The sequence below is a fragment of the Dromaius novaehollandiae genome, chromosome 1 (assembly GCF_036370855.1).
Source record: "Dromaius novaehollandiae isolate bDroNov1 chromosome 1, bDroNov1.hap1, whole genome shotgun sequence".
NCBI classification, from domain to species: Eukaryota; Metazoa; Chordata; class Aves; order Casuariiformes; family Dromaiidae; genus Dromaius; species Dromaius novaehollandiae.
The window spans coordinates 153,136,046-153,162,795 of NC_088098.1; the positions used below are offsets into that span (position 1 = coordinate 153,136,046).

At 37.2% G+C, this 26,750-nt stretch overlaps 1 protein-coding gene across 2 annotated transcripts; it reads right to left on the reverse strand.

Annotated features, from left to right (window-relative positions):
• Window positions 1–2,486: 2,486 nt before the first annotated feature.
• Window positions 2,487–25,375, reverse strand: CDC16 (cell division cycle 16). 2 transcript variants are annotated; one of them, XM_026096964.2, is made up of 18 exons: window positions 25,148–25,375; window positions 22,843–22,897; window positions 21,824–21,921; window positions 21,234–21,272; window positions 20,293–20,433; window positions 18,253–18,412; window positions 17,701–17,795; window positions 16,939–17,072; window positions 15,321–15,400; window positions 13,748–13,797; window positions 12,984–13,057; window positions 10,543–10,668; window positions 10,185–10,337; window positions 9,520–9,583; window positions 8,199–8,260; window positions 5,924–6,059; window positions 5,298–5,388; window positions 2,487–4,128 (listed from the first exon to the last, which is right to left on the reverse strand). In XM_026096964.2, the coding sequence occupies exons 1-18, from the start codon at window positions 25,193–25,195 to the stop codon at window positions 3,863–3,865; spliced, it is 1,872 nt and encodes a 623-aa protein (XP_025952749.1). In that variant the 5' UTR covers window positions 25,196–25,375; the 3' UTR covers window positions 2,487–3,862. The 2 variants fall into 2 exon arrangements, with proteins under 2 accessions (XP_025952749.1, XP_025952750.1); XM_026096965.2 differs by having other exon boundaries at window positions 21,824–21,919; window positions 22,843–22,910.
• Between the last annotated feature and the right edge of the window lie 1,375 nt (window positions 25,376–26,750).

Sequence of the window (26,750 nt, forward strand, 5' to 3'; positions counted from 1 at the left end):
GAATAACCCAGAAAGACAATAAGCGCTATCCATTACATAGTGTAAAGGCAAGGGCAGGACAAGTGCTGGGAAGTGCAGAAGACTAGAGCACAGCAGGAGCTGCAGGTACAGAAACGAGGATTTGGACAGAACAAGTGCAGATCAACATACTGAACAGAAGAGAAATGAGGGGATGCCCTAAAGCCTGTCTGAAAGATGCACCTCATCAGCCATCTTGCAAGCTCTAACCCGACTGTAGCTGCATAAAGGGCAGGAAGGCAGGACAAGTCATACCAATAATTCCTCTGATGTTGTCCAGGAAAAATCATTGGCAATCTAGGACACTTTGCATACATCTCTTCCTAGGTAACTTTTAATGCCAATAAATGAAGGCCAGCAACAGCCAGCCAAAATACTTCAGCAGATATCTGCAAAGGCGTAGTGTAATGACATGTTGCCTTTTCAGCAATCCCCGTTTAAGTTATTCCATCTATTCCTTCCCACTCCTACCACTCTTCCCCACTGATGATGCTAGAACAGTGGTTTGCTATCTTTGAACCTGAGAACCGAGTTCTCTCTGAACTGAGAGAAAATTTTTAAATGCTAGATCAAGTTCCCTGATTTGATTCATAACATAACCACACAAACACTTGAACTATCACAGCTGAGATAGTGGCACAGCGAAAAGTAGATTCTTATGGGCAGGGTGTGAATATTCTAGAGCAGTGTTGCCATCAAAGCCAATGTATCATCGAATCATGACTGGAGAGCACAAGAAACATAAAATCTTACTAGTGTTTTAATTTTTTTTGTCAATGATAATAGCACTATAGGAACAAGTAAACAACATGGGACTTGCATCCATGCCTCACATAAGACAAAAGGCCTAATTTGCTAGAGGCTTTTTAGGCAACTTGCATATGGAAATTGTTTGTCACAGCACCTTATTAGAAAACTACTTACCCAAATTAGTATTAAAAAAATAGAGAATCTTCTAGAGAAAAAAAGGCAGTTCAGTTCTTTGCCTGAGGATCTGCTTGTGATAGTTTTCAGGCTGCTCTGCATGCAGCAGTAAGCCTTTGCTATCTCTTTATTAACAACATGATCTTGGTTACAATCATTCAGCATATATAAGCACGGAAGACAAAAAAAAAGCCCTACTGAGAGATCCTGTAAAGGATGAAACTTGTTCAATAAAACAGCTGTTGAGGCACACTTACAGAGTCTTAGTTGGCCAGAATATTCTGATGTGCCCAGGAAAATCTTCCAGTTTACCTTGCACATCAAAAGCCATCTGAACTATCAGATACCAAAACAAAAGAAAGCTCTTTATGATCTTTTTATCCAGCCACATTGAAGGAAACAGACTGGACGCTGGCCAGAACACGCAGACAGTTCCTGAACAATTCTCTTCCCCCATACCCTGTGTGAATAAAGACCTTTTTATTTAGACTCCGGAGGAGTGTAGGCCATATCCCTTCTTTTTCAGGGGATCCTGCAATTTTGGGTGAAGTGTTTTTGAACTAGAAAGTAAACCATTTTCATTACTTTTTAATGGCTAAGGAAATATGGAATTAATATTGAATTCTGTGCTGGACACAAATACTTTGATTCATAACACAGAACTCTATCTCTGGTATGTTAAACTCCCTCTAGGGAGCCACAGAACAAGTCTTGCTGCCCCAGGACAGAACCAGGCTTCTCTGCAGTGCTATGATGGCATTCATAGGAAAACAAGGGGATCTCGTGGGCCCTGCTAGATTTCATTCGAGTATCAATTGTGAGAGGTTGTGGAACTTTGGCCAAAACACAAATTATCTCTTTAACTCTTCCTCACCCCATACCTTTGAATTTTAAAATATAAGTGTATATAGAACTTAAAATCATGTTCAGTAATGCAGGGACATGAGGAAAGCAGCCACCATCCTGGATTCAAACCACGTATGCAGCCTGCATTGATGCAACGAAGTCTGCCTGACTCAGATGAGGATTCATGAGACACACACCAGTAAAAAGAGCTGAAGAACAAAGATGTAACCAGGCACAGCCAATGGTCTGGCTGAGTAGAGCAACAGGAGCTAGCAAGTAAAGTAAAGAAAATCAGTATTTGAGTCACTAGCTAGTGACTCTCATCAGCTAACAGGGGTGCTAAGATAAATGAAGGAATGAAAGGGGCTCCAGCAACCATAGACAGATGTAATTGGATGATAAGAGGTAGCTTATAGTCCAGTTCATGCAGAGCCATATGCATTAAAAAAAAAAATCCAGAAAAGATCACAGTAACAGCCAGTGATTCAATATTCGATCATTAACAAAATTAGAAGTAAGCTCAGCATTGCCTGTCTTAAAGCCTGCACTAAGAGGACTGTTAGCAAAGAAAGATGTGCTGTAGGGAGAGCATGACAGCAAGAATTCAATATAGGTACTTGGATTCATCATTCATTCCCCCATCTGCTCTTGTTTATGCAAAGCACCCAAAAAAAAAAAGTATAGCAAATACTTATGTGTATGTGTCAGATTTCTTTTATACCTTGCTCCCATAAAGTGGATGAAAATTATTACAAGATAACAGAATATGTAAATCTTGTTTTAAAAGTATCAAAAATACATCTTACATGAATTAGCCACTTTCATTTTTGATGAAAATCTCTGTGCACAGAAAAATTGCTGGTTATTGAGAACTGAAATATTTCACACTCAGGTCTGGACTGCTAAACTTCAGGAAATCTATTCTAAACATTAAATGTCAGAACTTAGCTGGAAGCCACAGAAGAAAACATTATGACAGCTTGTAGCATTAACTTTTTAATTTTAGCCCCTCACAGTGAGACACATGGAACAGGCAAGAAGGGAAGGGAGAAGTTTATGCAAAATATGGTCAACATTCATGCTAAGCAGGAGAACAGAACAGCCCTGTTCTATTTAGTGGATGAACAAATCACTGCTTCTGCTTAAGAGACACAAGCTTTGCTTCATCATTTTCAGAGAACAAATAACACTTTAAAATACCACAGTTTAGAGACTTGTAAAAACTGTATATGGATATTATTCAGTTAATCCTTTGCCTTGACAAAACAACTATGTGCAAAGAGAATGACTGCAGCCCCTACAGAAGGGGTAGGCTGTAGCTTGCAAGTTTATTATTACGCTAACTTCTGAAAAAATAGATCAGATGTCACTAATTCCAGGAAACATTGATTTATCTTAATACTTAGGCCATTCACATTTGTTGTCTAGTCAACTTACCAAAAACAGTTCTTCAGTTATCTTTCAGTAATACAACATAGAATAATGGTGAAGAACTGGAGTTAATAATTAGGACAACGTACAACAAACTAACATGCTTTGTCGTTAATTTAACATATGCCAAATTAGAGTCAACTGATGAAAGTCATCGGAATTACTTTATAAATATGTATTCCTTTAAGGAGTAATAAGCATTGAACTTCATGGAGTTTTTGGTCTATTTACTACAAAGCATTCCTCACAGACAGGATGAAAACTCAGAAGCCACAATATATTAGATCCCAGCTACTCAACTTAACAACATTGTAAACAATTCCACTTTAAGTATTACTTTCAAACCTCCACAGTCTTACTGATGGCAGTCACAGGGATAAGTAAACAATTAAAAAAAAATGTTATGTGAACTTATTTATTTCATTTTGTATGGTTAATTTTATAGAAATAATAAGATTGGAAATAGTCTTATGTATATTTTTATCATCCTTAAGGCAAGCATTGTTTCTCCGGTGTTAAGTACAGAGAAGTAGTTTGAATTCATATAAAAATAGCAAATTCCGGAAAGTATAACATCGTAACAAAAACACTAAAACAAGGATAACACACCTAGACAAAATTAGCCCTCTACCAGCATTTACAGTCATGTACTATGGTCCGACATTGATGTTTCTAGCATCATATCACTTTCATTCATTTCAATCTCAAAGGTCTCTTCCAGTGGACGACTAGTATCTGTACTTTTCCTTTGATGTGATGTTTCTAATGTTACTATGCCACTTTCATCCAGAGTTTGCCTTTCTATATCAAATTCTCTGAAATCCCAGGGAGGCGAAATAATGTTCTTTAATGTCTTCATTGTGTGTACATCAAAATCGTAACATCTTAATTTGTCTTTGATCTCTGTTCCTAAGGAAACAGACAAACCATTAGTTTATTCCAAGTGAACACTTTAAAATGTGCATCTCAAAACACTATCACTGAGTAAACTTTACGGTTCTAGGTTTCCAGACCAACATGAAGCTGTCACTGCTTAATGACCTAAGTCTAAAAGAGATGGTCCTGCACTATCTAGCAGCCTATACGTTGCTTAAAAAATAAAAAAAATAAAATTACTAAGTACAATTCAGATTCAAAGTCTTATTGGAAGACCTAGGTTAAGAAATTCATAATCGCCAATTCTCTTTCCAAATCCTAAACAGGCTTTTTTGTTCTTTTAAGTTATATATAGTATAATGTGCATCAGCATGTATCACACAGTTGCATGGTTCTTCCACATGTGTTAACTGACTATATAAAGAGCAAAACAATATTGAGAAGAAACATCTGCTTCAATTGTGCAGAAAAGTCTGCTGGAAAAGCAATAGAGCACATAGATGACTTAATGGCTTCAACCTCGTTAACATACTTGAAAGGGCGTTAACTGCTCAACATTCATTACAGGTAAGCTAGTAAGTCCAATGAAGCACAAATATATTGCAATGAAGTTTTCTGTGAGAAAACTGTTTCATAGAATACAAATATTTCAAACTGTGGTAACATAATGTAACAAAGCACTTATTTTACCATTTGTAAAGCTCTATTTTTGGATGCAGAAGGATTTATCCCAACGGTCTCCATAGGGCACAGTTTTGTTATTATGAATTTTCATAATAGACCTTGCCTATACCTTTCTACAAATATGCTAGCTGAAATCAATTCCTCTGATTTTTTTTTACTTTGGACTTCTACTTCACTTTTCCCCCGATCCCCTTTGTTTTCTAAGCTGCCACAATCTTTTATATAAAGAAATGATCACCTCCTCGGAAAGACAGAATGCTTGCTTTCTTTACACTGGTAAATTATTCACTGCCATGATGCTTCCAAAATCAGCAGTCATTTCCAATCACTTTTTTCCACACTGATCAATTCCAACTCATTTATCTTGTCTCAAAAAGACCCCCAAAACAAAAACAAAAAACCCCTCTGCTTTGTAAGTTGACTAGATAATGGCAGACAATATTTTTTCCTGATGCCAGAATAAGACTCCTCTCAAAGGATTTGATGACTTTAAGAGGCAGCACAAGTGACAGACTTACCAATGTAAGCTTCAGAATCGCCAATATACATTTCTATGCAATGTCCAAGCATTGTGACTGAAAATGTGTCATCCCTCCTTAGACCAAGGGCCTACCAAAAAAGTAGTAGAAATATTCAGCAGCAGATAAGACATTCATATATGAATAAGTCCAATATGGTTCTGAGTTTTTGTGTTATTTTTTACTTGAAAACATTATCAGAGCATAGCCTTCGCTGTAAAAGCTAATTCTTGTGCAACCAAAATAATATTGTCATTTGAACTGGCTGAAGAAGATAAAGCACAAGAACAAAACTAAAAAAGGACATGTATCCAGGCAGAGACTCATTCACAAGACATGAAATAAAATACAATTTCAGCTTTATGTGAAGTTTATATATATGAAACTTATGCAACAATTATGAAATTCAATTAATAACAAAGAATGACCCAACTACTAAGTTTTAAAAATGACCACTTTGTAAACAACAGAAAACTTGAAAAAACTTTCAAAAAGTTTGCAAGATAAAGTAAACACTAATTTGGGCTGGATAAACTGTTGGTTCTTTTTTCTAAAAGGAAAACAGCATGTAACAGTAAACATAGGATCTGTGGCCAGCACCTTTTTAACTTAAGCAAGTTACATACCGTATGAAAATAGTCAATTGCACTTTCAAAATTGCCCATTAGACTATGTATGTAGCCAATGGCAGAATAAGTTGAAGCATTTTGAGGAATCAGTACTAGAGCCTGGCGATGGTATTCTAGTGCCTCTTCATATTTCCTGTTAAGATGAAATACAGAGTATCTATTAGTAACCTTTAGGGTGAGAGGTGCTTTTACTGTACTATGTTGATACTTTCCTTAGCATACTGACACACAATCCAGCGAAGAACTTCAAAGTTATTGCTTCTTACTTCTGACATAAAAGAATGCACAAAAGAGTCATGGATATTGACAATTTTCTTCCTCAACATAATTGAGAAATCATTGTTCCCTTTATGGAGCACAACAGCTGTCTACAGCTAGGCCGCATTTGGAGAGGATCTTAACAATTTGATATGGTAAATTGCTTTAGATGTTTAATGATCCTCATTGTAACAGTAGCTTGCTTTCTGTAGCTTTCATTTGTCTCCTCAGGGGAGGAAAGGAGAAATATAAGAACTAAATCACTCACTGTTTAAAATGAGAAAAACACTCTGGGCAGAAATCTTACAACCCCTAAGTGCTGCAGGCACTGGTATTTTTGTCACATGCATTTTGCTAATGCCTCTATCAGAAAAGAAAACTTTAAACATATCCTTAATTTCCTTCAAATACCACCCATCCATTCTTTGAATTGAAAATTATTCTTTATTTAGATTTATTGTATTTTTTTATTTTACAAACCAAGAATTATGGCATTGCTCTGAGAAATTAAATTGTCACATTTAACACTATCATACCATGTTATTAAAAATGAAGGTAATATTAATTGTCCATTCAGAAGAAATTTTACTGATAATAGTTTTATCAAATATACGCATCAAATAACAAAATATAAAGCTGTTAAATGGCATGAGGTAACAATTAAGGCAGAAAATGTCTGCTACTGTTTGCTTAGTGCACAAAGCTTTCACATGGTTTGACATTTATTTCCAGTCATAGTATGTTACTGTTGAATTACTACCATTGTATTTTAACATGCTTCTTTTAAATTTCAACTCACGTAAAAGTTAGTGAGTGGACATCCATCCAACAAGTTTTCATAACAGCAACAATGTATATTATTAATATGAGTAAAATCAGATATTACAGACATTCAAAGTTGTCCAAAACACATGTACGACTGCCTAAATTCTCTACTTGATTTTCTTCATTATGAAAGATAGTTTATAATGTTGTTTGGAAAGCCAACCTAATGCATTTCAACTTGAATAACATAGTGTAAGCTGTCCTAAATGTCATGCAAGCAGTTACTAACTTATTGCAAGAAATTAAAAAAAGACAGAAGGAATTAACTGAAAAAAGGATTTCGAAAAAAACCCAACCCTGCAATTATACTAATGAATAGATTCCAGAAGCAGCGCCTTTCGTTTGATCTTGGCAGAACAGGCAACTATTATACATCCTATTTCCTACTGAAAATGAAGACTAATTGGCAATCTAGCACAAAGCAATTACTTCCAAAGCCAGAGCAGAAGCACATCTTATATCTACCATAATCACTTTCTCATTAGCAGCTTTGAAACAGAAATTACAGTACACATCATTTGGCCAATTAAAACCATGCCATTTAAAAAAAAAAAAAAAGATATGGTACTGATTAAACTAGAGACAATACTGGTTAAAAACAGATTAAAGTAATTAAGAAAATATTTCCCAATGTTAAAACTTGCATATGTATTTTGCAGTGCATCTTTTTCTTTTCCTAAAATGGAAATATGAATGAGATGCAAAATAATTTTGTCTGCAAAACCAATAAAGTAATGTTTTATTGCTGTGTTAAGGTCAGTGAAAATTTTACTCGAGTAAAAACAGAAGCACTGATCCAAGCAACTAACCAGCACAAAACCACCTTTATGCTTAAATCACTGGACATGGGCAAGGATGTCAGGATTTGGATGGTAGCCAGTTAGGAGTGAGATCCTTCCAAGGATCTGCAAGCCTACGACAAAGTTTCTATCAAATAAGAATCGATAGTTAAAGTACATATTGCAAAAGCCTTTTCTTAACCTCCATGTGAAAAAGAAGATAAGGAATGATTCATGTGTTAATATTCACAAGCTGATTTAGAGGATTTTGTTCTTATAAGGTGCTTCTACATTGCTCTTATATGGTACTTAATGTAAATAAGTAGTACCTTAATGTAAACAAGTAGGCCTAGAGAAAACACATTTGTGTAGTATTCTAGATAAATGTAGCTCTATCACTCTCTGCTTACTTGAGTTTTCTGCAGACATGTCCCAAGTTGTTCAATAAAGGTTCCCACTTATCAACTGTTACCTGCAAAATAGCACAGTAATTCAAATAACTTCAGCTTCCCAGATTGTAGGAATTACTTGTTTGATTACTTTTCAAGAGCCATACAAATGAACAGGACAATTCATTCATAACCAAGAAAATCATCATAAACATTTTCAATTCCTTTCTAAATACATACTTAAGTTCAAAACATTAACTCAGTAGAATTTTTCAATAACTAAGTTTTCCAACTCTTCCATTCCCCCAAAAATCAACTAAATCTCTTTAAAGGGTCAGTGGATACTAAACATGGATACAAAACAAACAAAATTTGTTTTCTACTTAACTAAAAGTCACATTTAAAGTCTCTCAGTTTAGGAGTACTGAAGACCTCAAAATTAGATCTTTATGGAATAACCACAACTACTGAGGGTCTTTTTACACTGCATCTCTCCTCCATAGTCTAACTTTGTCTGTTCTAAATAAATTACCTAATTTATGAGGCACACACAAGATTATATGTAAGCCACCAAAATCCTTAAATATTTTTTACTGAAATTAGAAAAATCCTTTGAAATTGATGCATTACGAATTTGCAGGTTGTGTGAACACACAAAAAAGTTCGTATGTTCAAGTGTTTGGGGAATCAGGGTCATAATGCTTGAACTTTGATTCACAGAAGAACCCAAGTCACAAGCACATTTGTTGTCAAAATTCTTGTCAGTGATTATTTTCAGGCAGTTAGTTTTTGCTACAGAGCAAACCGACAAGAGTCACCAAATTGACAACTCACTTCAAAGCCTCTCATATCTAAATCCATTCAAATTCACAATTAATTATCCCTCGGCCCATTCTCACACAGTGGCTCCATCTGGTAGATGGACTACAATCCACACCTGCAGGATTATGTTCAAAATAAAATGGAAGTCATTCAAGAAAACGGCTAACACTTAAGGTGGCAGGAACCATCTTCACACATGCCCAGTTCCACCGCCAAGCCAAAAGCCATTGATCTACTAAGACCCAAGACTGAATATCAGACCTGGATTACACTTACTATTTTTTAAATTTTATATAGAAGTGTCTCCTCAGTGCTATGGAAAGGCAAAAAGCAATGGGTGATGACTCTCATCTAAAATACTAACACACTCAATTGCAAGTAGATTGGCAAAGTTCTAAAGTCAAATTTATATTAAATTGTTTGTATCTTCAAGTATATGCAACATGTTTTCTCACAAAACATTACAGAATTTGCTAGTGTTTTACAAATTGATGATCATGGACGTTAACAGGAAAAATACCTCATTTCCAATAGCTTTGATTTTTTCCAGTGCATCAAGAAACCATTTTTCTGCAGTTTTCCAGCTAAATATTGGGCAGGGAGAAAAAGCAAATTAGCAAGTTTTCATTAGCAATATGAGAAAAACTGTATTACAAGGAACAATTCTTTGACATTATTTGGTCATAAATGAAGTTATCTGTAAAAACAGTAATTCAAATTTACAATATTTTGCACACTTGGCCATGTGATCCTAAGAGCTGACAAGACCAAGTTAAGAAAACAGAAGCAGCTCAAGAACATTCGCTAAGCAGTTCTTATATTTATGTTCTTTAAGAATAAATTTGGAATTTCCTAACTTGATAAAATACATTGCTGTACAAAATTTTATAGCGTGTGCTGACCAACCCCATTTCAAGGCATGCAACTACCCAATGGTGGGCGCACACACAAGATAAAGTTATCTCTGCATGTTCTCCAAGCATTAATTCTTTCCTCATTTAATCTTTAACAACCAAGAATGATTTAAAAAGCAAGGGTTTAGGGTGAACACTATCTAAACTAGAACCAAAAGAAACTTTGCATTCTACAGCTCAAAATAAGTACTTTAGTAGATATTTTGATACATTACATTTTGGAAAAAAATCCATGCTAAAAATTTAATTTAGTCTCATTTTGCAAACTTACTCTCCATTTTGAAATGCAACCACTCCAACTTCATGCATGACAAAAGGATCCTCAGGTGCAATGCTTAAAGCTTGGCTGAAAAACCTTTCAGCTAACTTTGAGTTGTTGGTCAAACCATATTCCAGCCCAATATAGAGCATTGGCAAATGGCACCTACAAAAAAGAGCATGTACTTATTATTCATGTCACAACAATAACCAAGTATCAAAATAATAAAGTCAACAGATCATGAAGCTGTACTTTGTTCTCTCCTCTCTTGTTCTCTGATCAGATAATTGCTGCAAATTCTTTAAAGAGATATAGGTTAACTATTTATGTATTACTTTTAACTTTTCTGAGTTGGAGGTTTTTGACATACCCTTTCATGAGTTGTGCAGCTGTGAAGTATGCAGCCATTGCTTGGTCATGTTCACTCTCAACTGCAAATGAATGTCCGTATGCTATCCATGCAGGTCCATAAGTTCTCTCAAGTGTAGTAGCTTTACTAAAAGCAAGAGCAGATCAATACAATAAATACTGAAATTTAATTTCATCCACTTCAACTGTCTACTTACACAGCAATGTTATGCCATGTAGTTAAGCATCTATTAATATATCTTCTGTAATGATCAGTGTAAGCTAAATTCATTTTAAAATTTCACTGCCAAACTATTTAACACTTAATATTTGACATTTTCAAGAAGTTACTGTGCAACTCCTGTTGCTGTTCATGGAGGTCAGAAATTATTTGATAACACCGAATATAAGCAATGATATAATAGGTGAATTGAGCAAGGTATAGAAGTAGTAGCGACCTATAACACATTACAAAGTTCTAGCTATACATTTAAAAATAAATAATTCAAGCAAATGTAAACATCACAAGCAGCATATGAAAATTCCAAAATATGAACTCATGTTGAACTGTGCGTAGAAACTTTGCCATGTGACTGTACTAGCTTTAGTGAAGGCAAGAGTATTTATTTGTTGCATTTCAGACATTTGCCTTGCATCACATACAAAACTTCACTGAAGTCTGAGATGACATAAGACTGCAACCTAGAGTTTCCACAGAAAAAAAATGGAGTTGACAGGAACATCACAAACTTACGTAGATTCTTTCCTAAATCTCAAGACAGAAGCACTCCTAACTAAAAGCTTCATGACAGATGTGTCCAACCTTTTCTTAAAAGCCTCTTTCATGGAGATCCCACATCTTCCATAAGTAATCTATTCCACTGCTTAACTATCTTTACTACCACTTCGGTTTTTCCTAACATCTAATCTAAACCTTGTTTATCACAGTGAAACTCATTATTTCTTGTCAAGATCATGGGAAACAGTTTGACCTCTGTCTCCTGGCATAGAACTTTACACATTTGAACATTTGCATCTTCCCACCCTACAGTGTAGACAGTTACAATTACATCGAAAACTTTCCTTATAGGTCAAGTTTCCCAGAATGCGTGTTTACTGCCTTCTCTTGAATTCAGTTCAAATATCTCACATCTTTCTTGAGCTCTCTACTCACTTTGACTTGTCAATAGTTACACATTATAACAGAGCTTTTTTATTCTTACACAAGATGGGTGATATTCTATCCCAAATGTTATTTTCCCAATTGGTGCTGAGCTGCGGAAAGCCCTTTTGCAAGATCTGCAGGAGCAGGTCAGCACTTAGATATAGTCTGAAATAGTTTGCTTCCTTCTGCAGCAACCAGGACGATGCTTTCCTTACACACTGTAATGTCCAGCTCTCCCCTCTAACCTGTTCAGCCAGCGAGACGTTCTGACATCTTTACTTTCCAGGTCACATTTCACATAGCCTCTTCCTAGGATTTGCATCATGATATTTTAGGAATCATCTGAGACTTTAGCATATGGTCTTGTGAGCCCAGAACACTGATATAGGGGACTTGTGTTTTTATCCACAGCACCTCCAGATCGTTTTCTAACAAACTGGTGCCTAGCCCACAGCTATCCCTAGCCTTGCCGTTGTATACTCTACCATTCTTCCCCAAGTAATACAGGCATCTTTTTATCATTCTATTTTTCAGACCCATTTTCCTTTTTGCCAAGATCACTAAGTGCTAGTCAAGTTTTCCAACATGTTTATAGACCCTTCCAGGTAGTTTGAAGATTTATTAAAGGTATTTTATTTCACCACCCAAACCACCTAGAGTGACCTAAGTCACTCAGGACAACTCCATGTAGAATTTTACTGTGCCAGAAATTTAAATAATCTAAATTATTAATTCATCTCTGCATGTATTGTCAATCTACAACGGGTTCCAAGGAAAAAACGTGAGCCTTACAAATTGGTTTAAAGCTTCTTATTTTAGGCTTAGAGCACCAAAACAAATGCCCTACTTCAGAACAAACAGCCTACAAGTCCAAGCCTACCCAGGCAAAGAAAGCAGCCAAATAGCAGGACTTTCTATCTAACTCTTGCCTTCGAGATATGAAATCTGAACCTGATAGAATACCTATGTGTCCTTAAGTTAACGTCTGAGGCTTGATTACTTAACTGTAATTAGCTTGGCACCATGAGTGAATGCAGTCACTATATCCACCCATAACAGGAAGGTGACTGCATGAAGAGGTTCCAGATTAAGTCTGTATTTTTAAAACATGGAGAAGGTCTCAACTTTCTTATTGGTCTTATTGCCATACCAAAGGAAGATATAAATTAAATACTTTAGAAGCAAATAGTTGACCTAGGTTTCTGTATACTGTATGAGCCTAAGAAAAACTGTGAACATTAAATATTTATTTAGCAAGTGCAACAGATTCACTAACTGAAACCAGAGAACAGTTTTACCTGAGGTATCTTCTGGCATGTTCATTTTTGTGGCCAACCATGAGATAGTAGCATCCTACTGCAAACCATGACACCTACACATTAAGTTCAAAATAGAATAGTGTTAGCCATATTACACTAATTTTAGTAAAACAAAAACACAAGTGATGTGACAGAGGAACAGGTGATGCAGAAGTTATGAACATTTTCACTAAAATCACTTTCAGCTTTTAAAATAATTTTATTGTAATCTTACAGATAAGCTGAACCTGCTGGCATGCATTAGAAATATGTATGCCATTAACTGAGTTTGTTCAATCTCAAGAACAGAAGGCTAAGAGCAAATCTTATTGCAGTCTTCAACCATCCAATGGTAGGGAATAGAGAAGACTGAGACAGACACTTCAGAGGTGCCCAGTAACAGGATGAGAGGCATAAGTTGCACCATGGGAAATTCAGACTGAATAAAAACAAGACAATTTTCACCATGAAGGTGATCAAACATGGGAACAGACTGCCCAGAGAGGCAATCACTGGTATCTTTTAAGTTTTTATTGGCAGCAAATTCCTTACACTGAATAAATTTTACAGGTACTTTATTTTAAAAGAACCCTAATATAAGAAAGTTGCAGTGTAGGGAAAATAAAAGATGTAAACTATTTTTGTTAGCTCCATCCAGAAACAGATTTTGAATTCTGGATACACAAATTGACTATTACATTACAACTTCTATTTGCAGTCACTGAGAAAGAACTACCTGCTAAAGACGACTTGGAAAAACTTACAGGATTATTTGGGTACAAGTCCACCAGTTTATGAGATAGATAGAAAAGCTCTGGATAGAGGAAGAAAAAAGAAAATTAAAACATGCTAACACATTAAGATGTTTCAAGCCCTTTAACTTTCCACGTGAAACATGCAGAACATCTAGGGGTACTAATGCACAAAGACATTTTCTCTTTAGCTTTGATGTTTCTAACTGCCTGGAAATAGATTCAAATTTCCAGTTAACTGAAAAAGTTACATATCGAGAGCACACAAACAAGCAGCTACACAGCCCACTCTAATAACAATGCAACAGCTTAGGAGGTCATTAACAGCCATTAAAATAAACATCTGTAGTATTACACCTGAATGCATCTTGTAAAGGTTTTGAGAAGGCCAAAGTTCAGCTTCCTACATCTAAAAAAATATAACACATTGGCTAGATTAATTTAAAAAAAAAAGTCCTGTGCTTCAGTATGCTGAAAATTGGACAAAATAGTTTAATTATTCTAAATAATTAGAATTATTAGAATAATGAGGGGTTTTCTTGAAAAATCTATACTGATTCTAATGAGAAATAGAAGTAATCAAATCCAGGTTAGTTATTCTAATGCCTACACAATTTCAAAAGAAACACTTTCAAAGTGCATAAGATTTCTATTTCACTGGGTTATGTTGTTCTTAGATTGATGAATTTTGTCCTGGAGTCCTTTGCATCAGTTCTTGGTTTCAGGAAAATCAGATATGCAAATCTGTTTATAAGATAACGATCTACAAAATGGTTCTCATGGCAGACTTATAAGAAAGTACTAGTACATCTAATGACCTATTTGTTTACAGATAATATACCATCTTTTGACAGACTGCAAAACTTATTAGCTCCTTGATTCTATTTTCCAATTGGTTTTAAAGACATCTATGCTATTGACTTGATCTGGATGTTTATATACAGTCTGAGTGAGAAAAAGCCATCCCAGATCAAAGTCAGCTATTCTTGCTATTTCAGCAAAGGTACTTCATGTGTATAAACATATTTGAACTAGGAAGAGATCCTCACAATAGCAAATGAAAGGAGAGAGAGCCCAGAAAATTGTCTGTTATGGAAGAAGTCCATCCATCTGAGCATACACACTGCTGAAGACTTCCTTCTAATTTAAATGAATATATTTTCTTCTGTTGTTAAGGGTAAAAAGCACATCTAGATTCTCTAGGAAGATCACCTTAAAACAGAGCTCAAACAACAGAAATGAAACAGTGTAGCTCACTACCTTTCTGACTACACAGCACCCTGCTTAAAAGACAGCAGCTCTCACATTCATAATAGTAAAGATCACTTGTACAACTACTTTTTTTGCTGGTTCTGAAGCTCCCTTTCAAAGACTCCCTTCTTTCCCATTGTCCTCTTGTAACAACAGGTAGAAGAAAAATATCTGTAGGTTTTTGGATCAAATTTTTGGAGTGATGGTCCTTCCTTTCTTTTTTTTTTTTTTAAAAAAACTGAAATAAGAATTAAAAATACCAAGCAACCCCCCCTATATGCACATCATTTAAAAAAACAATCTTGTGATTCTTATCAAATGTTACGTTTCTTACCATTTGCTTTATTTAGCTCCACAAGCGTCCCTATATGCACAGGTAAACAGTTTGCATGGAAAGGATCTTTTTCCATCACTCTAAAAGTAAGAAGAATATGCAATACACGTTTCAAAACCTTCAATGTGTTAGGAACAAGCTGCTTTTATACTATGTAACATTCACGTTAATTACCACTTTAAGACAACCATTTGTGACCAAAAGAAAACTATTCTTAGAACTAGCTTTTATGCTGTGAAGAGAACAATACTGATACTAAATATTACATTAAATATTTATATTATTTAATTTAGCTTAACAGACAAGGATAACAAAATTCTGGCAGGCTGAATATACAATCAGAAAAACGGAATATGAACCAGCAGACAGCAAGCAATATTTCTATTCATCTGACTCATAAGCTCCATAGGCTTAACAGTAACTTTAAAACAGTAGTCCTCAACTTTCTGAGCTTAGGGGAACAAGATCTCCGACACTCAGCAGTACACCACAGGAAACATACTTAGTTGAATTTAAAATTTTTATTTCCTGTGGCTGCTAGAAATGGAATAAAGTCTCACAGACAACAAGCTGCATGCAGGACATGGCTTATAGGCAATTGCCCATTCCATAAGGATTGGCATTTGATAAGCTGAGGGGGGGGGGGGAAAGATTTCTTGAAATCTGTTAGCAGAAACTCTTAAATCAGAAGTACAATGTTACAATTCCATTCTCTGAAAAGAGATGCGCTTTGAGACAGTTAAAGCTCTGAACTATTTGAAAGTATAAACTAAGTATTTGAAATGCCAGAAGAAAATAAAGTATACAAAACGCTCTCTTGAAGGAAGCCTAAAAATTTGAAGTTATCTGGACTTCTAAGACTCCCATTTCCAAATTCTGGAATCTGCAGCATTCTCCTTCTCAGAAGAGACATACACTTCTGCCAATTTCTGCTACAGAAGGTGTGGCAATTAAGAAACTTCAGATAAAAGATGTGATAGTATAATTTTATTGACCTCAGTGGAGTCATTTACTCCAATGGGATCATGATTTTACTCAGATATTTACATTTTCACCAGCAGTGAGTATTCTCTACAGCATTCCCAAACTCTTGCCTGTATTGGGCTCCAAGGAATATTCTACATGGTGATGGCTTCCTTGAGCTAAGAAAAAGTTGCATTACAAACAATAAAACTGAAATGTCTATTTTAAGCTACAGTATTTTGAGACTATGCAGTACACACACAAAAATACAGTTTTCAAAAAAAAAAAAAAGCGGGAGGAAGGGAGGGGTATATCATGGCAGCACAAAACGGCTCCACAGCCATGGGAATCACACTTTGCAAGTCAGGGCAATCATACTACCTAAACAGCCAACAAATCCAAACCTATTCATTCTGCAGGCCAAATCACATGTAGGTAGAAAACATAGCAAACTGAAGGGAGCAGAGGAAGGAAGAGGATGGACAGATGTGCAGCATAGTGTTGATTAAAAGGAGTTCTGCTTTGGGTATCAACTTATTATGCATGTCAATGCACTGAGCAATGAAATTCATAAGTCCAGACATAATTTTTATTCTACGTGGTACAAGAACAAAAAAACCAGCCAATGAACCTCTAAGTTGCTTTGCATACTTACACCGAAGTAAGCTTGTAGCACATTTTGAAGTCACAGTTATAATAATGCCTTTCAGCTAAGGATACTACTACATCCAGATTTTCCTGGAGACCATCTACAGATTCAGGAATCACTGTTTCACTAGGTTTATTATACTGAAAAACAAAAAATAAACACTCAAAACAAGTGAACCCAACTTAAAATGAGAAGATACAAATATTAGTATTTATTTTCAGTTCTAAGAGACTGTAACTGCAGTAAGCTTCTTAAAATTCTTACTTTTAAACAGGAAACCCATAAACCACATATTTGGTAAAGAAAAAATACATGACTGTCAATAGTTGAAGTGCAGGCTCTAGAAATGAATGCTTGAGTGACACAGTTGGCTTTCAATGCTATCACATTACCTTCAGAAAAAGATTTTTGGAATAATCTTGTTATAGCCCATTATTGCCAGGTAACTGACATTTTATCCCCATTAATAATAATGTTCTCTGTTCCCCTTTTCCCACCTATAAGTTTCTCACAAAATAAAGCTGCAAAAAAATCAATTTCAAGTTGCCACCAGCCAAAACTATAAAACTCCAGAAAATGAATTTACAGGAAGCTTTTACTCTACCACCTATAAAGTGACACCTACTACATCGTAAATTTTAAAATAACCCAAACTGTAAGGTCTTTCTGTTTTTTCCAAAGTTCAGAATAAATGGAATCATAGAAAATTTACATCTAAAGTCAAGACATCCATGCAGCTCTTCAGCTTTGTAGTCGGTTTGTTTTTACCTTTTTCAACTTATTCTCAAATAAAAAGTGCAGCAATTCTTGTTCTTCTTCTGTACATTGTTTACTAAGAGGTAGAGATTCAAGAAGTTCTTTTTCTGTGTGAATAAAAAAAATAATTTGAAATAGTCATATTAGAGAAGAAATGGTAAGATCAAACATTTATAGAACTTAGACATGCAAAAAGTGTTGTGAAGCTCATCCCAAAACCCAAGGAAGATAGCTGTACAAATACACTAAAACATAGAATACTATTAATTATAGAAATTAATGATTGAATTCTTTTAACTCTTAGCATTGCAAGATTAAAATCTAAAGTTTCAACATAGATTCAAGCAGATTTATAACTTTCACTCATTTCATAAATTTACTTTTACCCTTTTAATATAACCATCACCTAGTACTTCACTGATACCTGGGTGCAACCTATTCTTGCATAACATTTTGAAGTCTGTTACTTGTGGTATTGCTTTAATTTTTACCCAGAAAAAGGCAGAAAAGGAGAAAGCAGCTAAATGTTACTTGTATTAGAGGAGCAAACACTGCTTGCCAGACCTTCTTGTGCTGTCAGCATATGGTGCGATGTTAAAAGATCAAATGCTTCAAAGCAGTAAACATCAAGCTTCAAGGCCTCTTTGTAGCTGTATGTTGCTAGGGTTCTATTATCCAAAGCATCATAGATCTTCCCTCGCAAAAGGCATATAGAGCTCTTGATCTGGTGGAAAAGCAGGGCTGGAGGTCAAAGACTGAATCAATGTTTGTAATTTGGTTTTGAGCACAAATCAAATGGGCTCCCTGAAAAGTAAAAAAGCATTTCATGTATGATGAAACCTGATTTTCTAGTGCTGTCTTGAAATAAAATATTTTTTCTAATAACTTAAAAATCAAGTGAATACCCCCTCAGGTTATTTACTGCCAAACATGCTAGAAATAAGTAGAAGGAAGAACAGAATTTATCTTTCCCACTTTAGGCACCCAACTTTCTGATACAGAGTTCTAAACTACTTAACTATTTAAACCTTCATAGGCAGAGGGAAACTGGCACTTCCAAAGGGCAATGCACTTCTCTTTTGACTGCTAAAGACAGCACGGCATTGGAATCTAATTTTTAAAAATCTTAAATGAAATCAGATGAGCTCCATCCTAACAGCATTTAAAGCAAGCTGTTAAATAGTAAGAAGACTAATAAATATAAATACCATTTCACAATAAAAATCCATGAATAACAGAATTGTGGTTTTACCCTCTAGATTTTAATCAAAACACATTTCATGTAAGACAAGAAATACCTCAACAGAGAGGAAAAAGATCAAACCAATGGACTCAACTAATTCAAGCGGAACAACATATTTTAACAGGCTAACTCTCACTCAGGAGTGCATGTACTAGAAAGAGCATAGCTGCATTAACAACTAATATACCCTACAGGCTGGAAAAGCAATAATGCTATTACCAGTCACTCTTACTCTGGAAGAAGTATCCACACAAACAGCCTCAGTAATTTACTTGCTTTTGAAGCTACACTTGAAGACAGAATTTTGATTAAAAATTTCTTGTAGCAGTGCCAACTTCAGCAGTTCCCTGCTTTGGCATACGAAATCCATCCTCCTTGCGTTAGTGAGCTATGTTATTACAAGCATTTCTGAAGATTGGAACTGATGAAGTTGAATTTTTTGGCTAGGTTATTTTTCAGTCAAAATAGTTTCCCAGTTAGCTCAATGACCAGCCAGACAGACACTTGGACCAGCACACCATGGAATAGGGAGAAGACAATGAAGGAGCAAGAATGAACAGACAAAAGCTGAGTACTACTTTATTTGCTAGCAGTGCCACCTTAAATATACCTATTAAGGTGTACTGCGATAACTCAGTCTAATCAACTTCTGTCTTAAGCCTATTAATACCAGCATCAGAAAATAAGTTCACATTGATGATTTAGTGCATTTTGCTATCCCACTTCTACAGGGAAAATTCTGTTTGTCAGTCACCTTCACTGCAACTGCAACAAGTGAACTTCATCTGACAACTTGGCAAGCAAAGACTCTTCACACAATCAGTTCATATGGCTCAGCCTAAACATGGCAATGATCACTCACAACCACGTGCCCATACAGAGAGAGAATTTTTCCACTGAGCTTCAAAAATTTCACCTTAGTCCCATATAATTTTCAAGTGTGATCAAGCAATGTCCCACTCAAAACACCACTTGAGCAATTAAGGAAATCTCTCATTAAACTGTTTGATGGGGAGGAAAGGTTACTTTATGATCTCAGGACCTGCAGCCCAATTGAAAGAAACTCAATTACAGCAAAGACCTAGCATTCTAAAAAACAATGCTAGATCAAGAACATCATGCAAAGCCTCTATAAATGGTTTATGGGAAGTTGTTGCAAAGCGCTCTTCATATTTCCAAGCCAAATTATTTTTGTTCAGGCAGACTAACATCTGACTGCATTTCTGAAATTCACGTTATCCAAAGAAGAAAGTTTAAACATGTACAGAGTTTCAAATTCAAATAACTCCCAAAATCACTTTCCGACATCACAAATATTTCTTCCCAGTTATAAAAACATCTGTCTAGAAATTGTCACTTACAGAGGATTGTGACATCTCCCAGTCTGTGGCAGAGTCTTTCAACCCACTTTCATCCTTCAAGTACTTTTCAAAAAGTCTTTTATTGATTGGTTCTTCCATGTCAAGAATATCCAGGGCCTGTTGATGTTCTTTTGCAGCATACTAGCCACAAACACGTGCATGTAAAAAACAAGGTTGGGGGTTGAAACATCTGTACATAAAGCACCAATAAATATAGTGTCATAAATCAAAGGCAAGGATTATAGCAACTAGTGCCTAACAGCAGTATTTTCATTCATGCAAATTCCTATTTGTGTATACATCTATTTACCATCATAATCAGCTATTTCACAACTAAAATTTACTAAATTAACACCAACAAAGAAATCTATTATCAGCATTATGCAAACATGGAATTAGATATGCCTCTAAAATAATTAGTATAGGTTTTAACAAAATTCATAAAATTATTCTAAAATGAACACATTCTATTTTACACACTACTTGACTCAATCTACCACTCAATTCTATTTGTCTGTGAAAGCACTACATTTTTTTATTTATATATCACATTTTATACAGAAGGATAAAGCTACTAACTATATTTAGATATAAAGCACATGACCTCTGGATGGACCACAAACAACCAATTAAAAATGTAAATATGCAGATATGAGAGAAAAAAAATACATTCACATTCTTTTCCCACAAAATACTACAGAGGAGTACTCTGTTTCCTGGTAAGATGTCAATTGAAGTTCTCCAGAATAGTACCATGGTGGTACCAGCAACCATACTGAAGGCTAAAGGATGAAGTCAACCATCACAAAATTTAAACCTGTTATTCCAATGAATGTAGAGCCTCAGACATCTACATCACCTCTTAGGTACCTAGTCTTCTGGGATGTGTATCTTTTATCTAGTTTGGTGTGTTTCCAGTAGACACTAAAACACGTACTCACATGACATCTAGCTGCAAGGTATCGACATGCTTCATACAACTAAAAGAGAAGTTTCATATATATGATGTTAGTTATTAAGAGATACAATGTTGTTCACTTACACTGCTATACTCCCATCTGTTCTTTCCCTTATCAGTTGTACGTTTTAGTCCATCCCTTTCATGTGAAAAAGGCTTTCCTTACCAAAATAACTAAGGATCACACAATCCAGCCTGTAACACTCTTTACTATTAAACTCTCTATTCAGAGGACACTTTCTTCACTCTTGCCTTCACCTCTCATTAGCTGAGTTGAAGGACAACTAAAAAACCTACACCTTAAGTGATGCCCCCACCACCCCATACCTGTCGGCCTGCTGCAGTTCCATACTTGGACCCCTTCTCTTCTCTGTGACTCTACCTGGGACCAACAGTTTCATTCTGGCCAAGTGAATATGTAGCTATATTTGCTTTAAATAAACTGCATTATGCAGGTTTTGTAATCAGTCTTCCCTAAGACCTTAATCTCTGATGTTGAAGAAGTCACTGTGGTTAGCAACAGAGTTTAAGAAATGGAAGGACAGCAGTAAGTCTTTGTCTGAAATGACTTACCTTATCCAGTTTCCGCGATCGAAGGGCATGTGCTGCCCTATGATACTGAGCTGTTAGGTAAAGACACTGGGCCAACCAATAGATATCTTGAGGTTCCTCTTAAAAAAATTAAGAGCACATTATAAACCATTAATTTATACTGTATGTTTAAACACTTTCATGCAGAATATTTACTTTTGTTTCACCAGAAAGTAAGCACTGATCTTCCCTGTTCTAGTCTCCTATTAAGTGAAAGCTTAAAAAAAATTGTCAGAGATTAAAAAGTCAGATTTTAACTATAAATACATCAGCTAACACACTGGACAGTGAACATAAAGAATCTCATACTAGCAGGTGCATCATGAGACAGAGGGAAGACAGGAGGAATGTAGATGAAAACAGTATACAACAGTTGTAGTTATCCTGCCCTTGGACATACTCAGGGCAGGGAAAAAAACCCAACATCCCATAACTGTTTCTCTAGAAAGAAAATCTGTGGAAACCTAACAATAGTGAAAGTGAAAACATTATAACTTCAAGCTGCAGAAGTCTAAGTGTTCCAGAAGCAGAGCTTAGTATTGTCTTACATTATTAGTAATCACAGTTTTTGTGGGATCAAGCCATTGAAATCATTTTAAGAGCTGTGGATGGACCACGGTTGTAGGCAGAAACAGGCTAACAACACCAAGTCACTCTGCAAACCTAGGTTATATCCATCACACAGACCAAGAGCAAATCTGGTAGGGAACTACTCTTGTCTCCTGCAACTCTTTCATCCCTTGCCTCTCAAGGTACGCACTTTATGGGCTGGGCCATACAGTAATTTTAATACAAAGTTCAAAAGGGAAGGAAGGTCAGCCCTGCACTAATTGGACAGGTGGCATTCCAGAGATCATGGAAAGGCATTTAAACAAAAAACCAAAGCTTTGACAATAGTGAAAAAGCTTTAAAACAAAACAAAACAAAAAACCCCACAGAACGACAGTAACAGAAAGATGTTTCAGCTCCATTAAAAAAATACGTTAAAAGCAATTACTTACCATGAGACAGTGAAGCTACTTTGTCTGCCCAAAATAGGGCACTTTGATACTGTTGCTGTAAAAGAATGCTATAAAGAATTAGTATGTATTTGGGGTTAGTTTTCCCATCTTATTTTGAAATATAGTTCACGCTATTTTCACTTAATGTTTTATTATATATGTCTTCCCTGATGAATGGCAATTCACATCTGAGTTCTTCATAAATTCAAAAGACCAAACAGTTTAAAAGGCCCAGTCCTGTAACCTCTGCAATGCCAGCAAAAGTTCAAGTCATTTGAGGTTAGGTTGTTTATTTTCAATAAAAAGCGGATATCATTGACCAAAAGGTATGTGCTACATAATTATGACAGAATAATTGCATTTTAAAAGAAAGAGTAGTACATCAAAAAGAACCTAAGTTGCTGCAGCAAGTTCTAACAGCACCATCTAAGATCAAGAAATTTTCATTCTCCAGTCAAGATGCTTTAACTTCACATAATCCATAGTCCCCATAGGGACCAAGAAGGAATTCCTCCTTACTCTTGATACATACTCCTGCTGTCAGGTCCACTGTTCAGGAGGATGGGGTGAAGCAGCGATGACTGGGGGCAATTGGAGAATGGATGGAAACATGGTTTGCAGATATGTCCCACTAATTTAGGCAGGTAAGCTTACTGTCAGATTTCAGAGCCAGGAAAAACCTCATGAAGTTGGCTGGGGTTACTCTCTGAAAAGATCAGTGGAGGCTACTACTCTTTCATTTGTCCTTCCCTATGGTACCACACACAGTATGTTTCCCAGGTTCTGCTGAGCATTTTATTTAACAGATAGCTTATTGTTGCAAGGACTTGCAACACTAGAAAAGCCCTGATCACTCTTGCTCTTTTTCCACAACATTATAGTTAGGGAGTTTGTCTATAATCTTAAACAAAAACTGAATCATGACTTTGGAGAAGAGGTTTTGCACTCTTCTGAAACAGACATTGATGGTATGTTTTCTAGTCATCACAGAGCACTATCGTTCATGAACAAAGTAGTCCCTCTTATCCTGTGTATTCTGTGTTCCACGTTCCCCTCTTGGTGGGGATTATGAATGCTCAGCAACCCTGCCAAGAAGACAGTTGGGTTTCAAACTGTACTCCCCCCCCCCCAAAAAAAATCCAAAAAACCCCCCAGACAAATAAACAGTCTCTGTTATTTATTATATTATTATAAATAATAAATAACTCTCTCAGCACCATGCAAGAAGGGCGTAATTCAGGTCTACACACAATTATACAACTTTTGTCAGCAGTTCTACAATACAACTGACTGTATTCCTCAAAGAAGAAATCCCACCTCCCTCCTGCTGCCCCTTCCTCAGAAGGGCACAATGGTCTATACAGCTATGAGGCAAAGTAGCTTGGTGAACCAGGTTAACCAAAATGAGCCCAGCAAAACAGAACAATGAAATCGACCAAATTAATTTAGCTCCCCAATCAACCTCCTAGGCAGATTTGCTGGCAATACATACAAGTATTTGTGCTAACACAAAAGACAGGTTTCTTTCAGTGGTGAAGCCAGTACAAAGTCTGTGAACTAGAACATAGCAGTACTGTTTCATATTATACTTAATCTAATTAATTAACACATTTTTCCTCCCCCCTCTTTTTTCTGGGTGGTAAGTTTGCCCTGCAAACTACCGTTGCACTGTAACCGCAGAATTCATCAACAAAAGAAAACATGCCTGCCTTTCTTCTAGGTTAGAATGGTGGGCATTGATAAACCTTAGCGAAACATAGTCCAACTTGTACAGCCGATAAGTGAGGGAGGGATCCTGTAGACAGCGCCTTCCTCCACCACACCACGCATGCTCGAGAGGAGGGGGAAAACCTGCAGCAGTGGCCCAGTCCCCTCGCCAAAAGGCCACAAGCCACCCCGCGCACCAGCCCCAAACGCAAACTGCACAGGCAGCGTTTCCGCGCCCCCCCCCCCCCGCCAACGCGCCTTCCTTCCCGAGAGGAAACAGGGCATTATTTAAAACTGAAATCCCACAGGCTCTGCCCAGCTACGGAGACGGCCACCTTCCCCCCACCCCGCCCTCCCGGCAGCAGCAAGGCCGAGAGGGGCTTTGCCTCAGGGACGGGCAGCGGGACAGCGGCCCCTCTCCCGCAGGGCCCCGGCGGAGCCCTCCCCGTCCCCTGCGGTCGTTTCCCTCCCAAGGCAGCGAGGCAGGCGGCGGCCTGGGGCAGGGGGAGACCGGGCGCCGGCTGGGGGGGGGGAGGGGGAGATGGTGCGTGGTGCGCGCAACAGCGGTCGCCCTCCCGCCGCCGCCCCTGCCCCTCACCTGGTCGATGTACTGCCGCACCCGCTTCCTCAACCTCTCCAGATTCATCCTCCTGCGCGGGGGGGAGGGCTGGAAGCGGAGGGATGCGCCGCTCGGCCCCGGGTAGCGGCCCAGGCGCCAAGCCCGCCGCGCTGCCACCGCTCGCCTCTCCGCCTCCCTCCCGCTAACGCGCCCGGCCGCCGGTGTCACGCTCAAAGCCGCCCCCCTCTCCTTCCTTCCCCTCGCCCTTCCGGCCGGCCGGAAACAGCGCCCCGCGCGCCTGGTTCCGGGAGCGCCGCGGCCCGCCCCGGGGGAGGCCGTCCCCCAGGCCTTCGTGCAGGCCTGGCTGCAGGGCGGGCGGCTCCTCCTGGGGCTGCCGCCGCGGGCGGATGGAGACTTGCAGTGACCCAAAAAGGGTCATCTAGGGCTTAATCACAAGGGTTTAATCATCTAACCCGGGGATCGCAGGTTTTAATGGTTCTGGAGATGCACAGCTGGGCTCTTGTGCAATCTGCTACAGAAATGTAGTTTGGGCAAAAACAATTTCTTAAGGGCTTGCTATAAGATTATGTATCAAAAGTATTTGTATGATTGCAGGTATGGCTTAGAGATAAAGGAAGAGCATCTTTTAAATGGGGTACTGAAGCAGAGCACTGTTTATTGGTGTGTTGTACCATGCCAACCAAAAAGGCCCAGAACCGTAAAGCAAAGCTAGTTTTACATTCAGGATGTAAAATGCCAACAGAATCAAATAACGCTGTGTTTATTTGTTTTCTTTGGATATTACTAGTACATTTTTACATGATACATTCAGGTTGGGCAAGTGTAATATATCTAGAAGTTTTTAAATGTACAATTCAGTATGCGATGTAAATGCTATGGATGCTTGCAGAGACCATAGACTGTGTATCAGGAGTTTTTCTAGAAGTCCACTGTCGTTTAACTGTTTGGGGTATTACATAGATGAGGGAATCATTATCCACTAGGATACTGCTGAAAGATGTCAGCTTTTACTGCTGAGGAGCACATATGTGAACTGTTAAAATGCCTTAACATCAGTCTTACAGGTTTGAAATAATTAAGATCCTGACAAATACATCTTTGAAAATGTGAAGTGTATGGCTTGCACAAGAAGAGCAGCCAATTATATTTTTTGGCAAAGAACAATTGTCTTAAAGTTTCAGCATTCAGAAGGCTGCAGAGATGGCACGTAGTCACAAACAAAAAATATTCATCTGGGAAAAATAGGAGCCATCTGCCCTCTCATGATCTATTTGCACTAGTTCCACTTTGATGTAAACTGTTTGACTTCAGTGATTTACTCTTTTTATGAATTAGGTCAGATTTTCACTTCACAGTATGTTACTATTGGGGCTTGCTTTTTTACTAAGTGTAGCTTTATTGTAGAGGGTAGATACTGATTTTGATGAGTGTGCAGTAAAATATAGAAATATTTTTGCTTTTTTACTCAGCTGCTTTTGTAAGTCTGCTTTTTTATGTTTCAGTAACAGAGGTCTTCAGGAAAGCAAAACTGTTGTTCATCTTTCCATTAGCTCATATAATGAAGAGACTAGTCCTTTTATTAGCTCTTTCTTTAGATCCAACAGGTCTAACGAGATTAACA

Bases quoted from the DNA above. Each gene is read 5' to 3' on its own strand.
- CDC16 (XM_026096964.2), bottom strand. From the start codon at position 25,195: ATGAATCTGGAGAGGTTGAGGAAGCGGGTGCGGCAGTACATCGACCAG. The intron at 8,261-9,519 runs GTATTTTTCCTG...GCTATTTTGCAG, and splicing joins TCAAAGCTATTGGAAATGAG to GTAACAGTTGATAAGTGGGA. The intron at 4,129-5,297 runs GTAAGTCTGTCA...CTGTTTCCTTAG, and splicing joins CGATTCTGAAGCTTACATTG to GAACAGAGATCAAAGACAAA.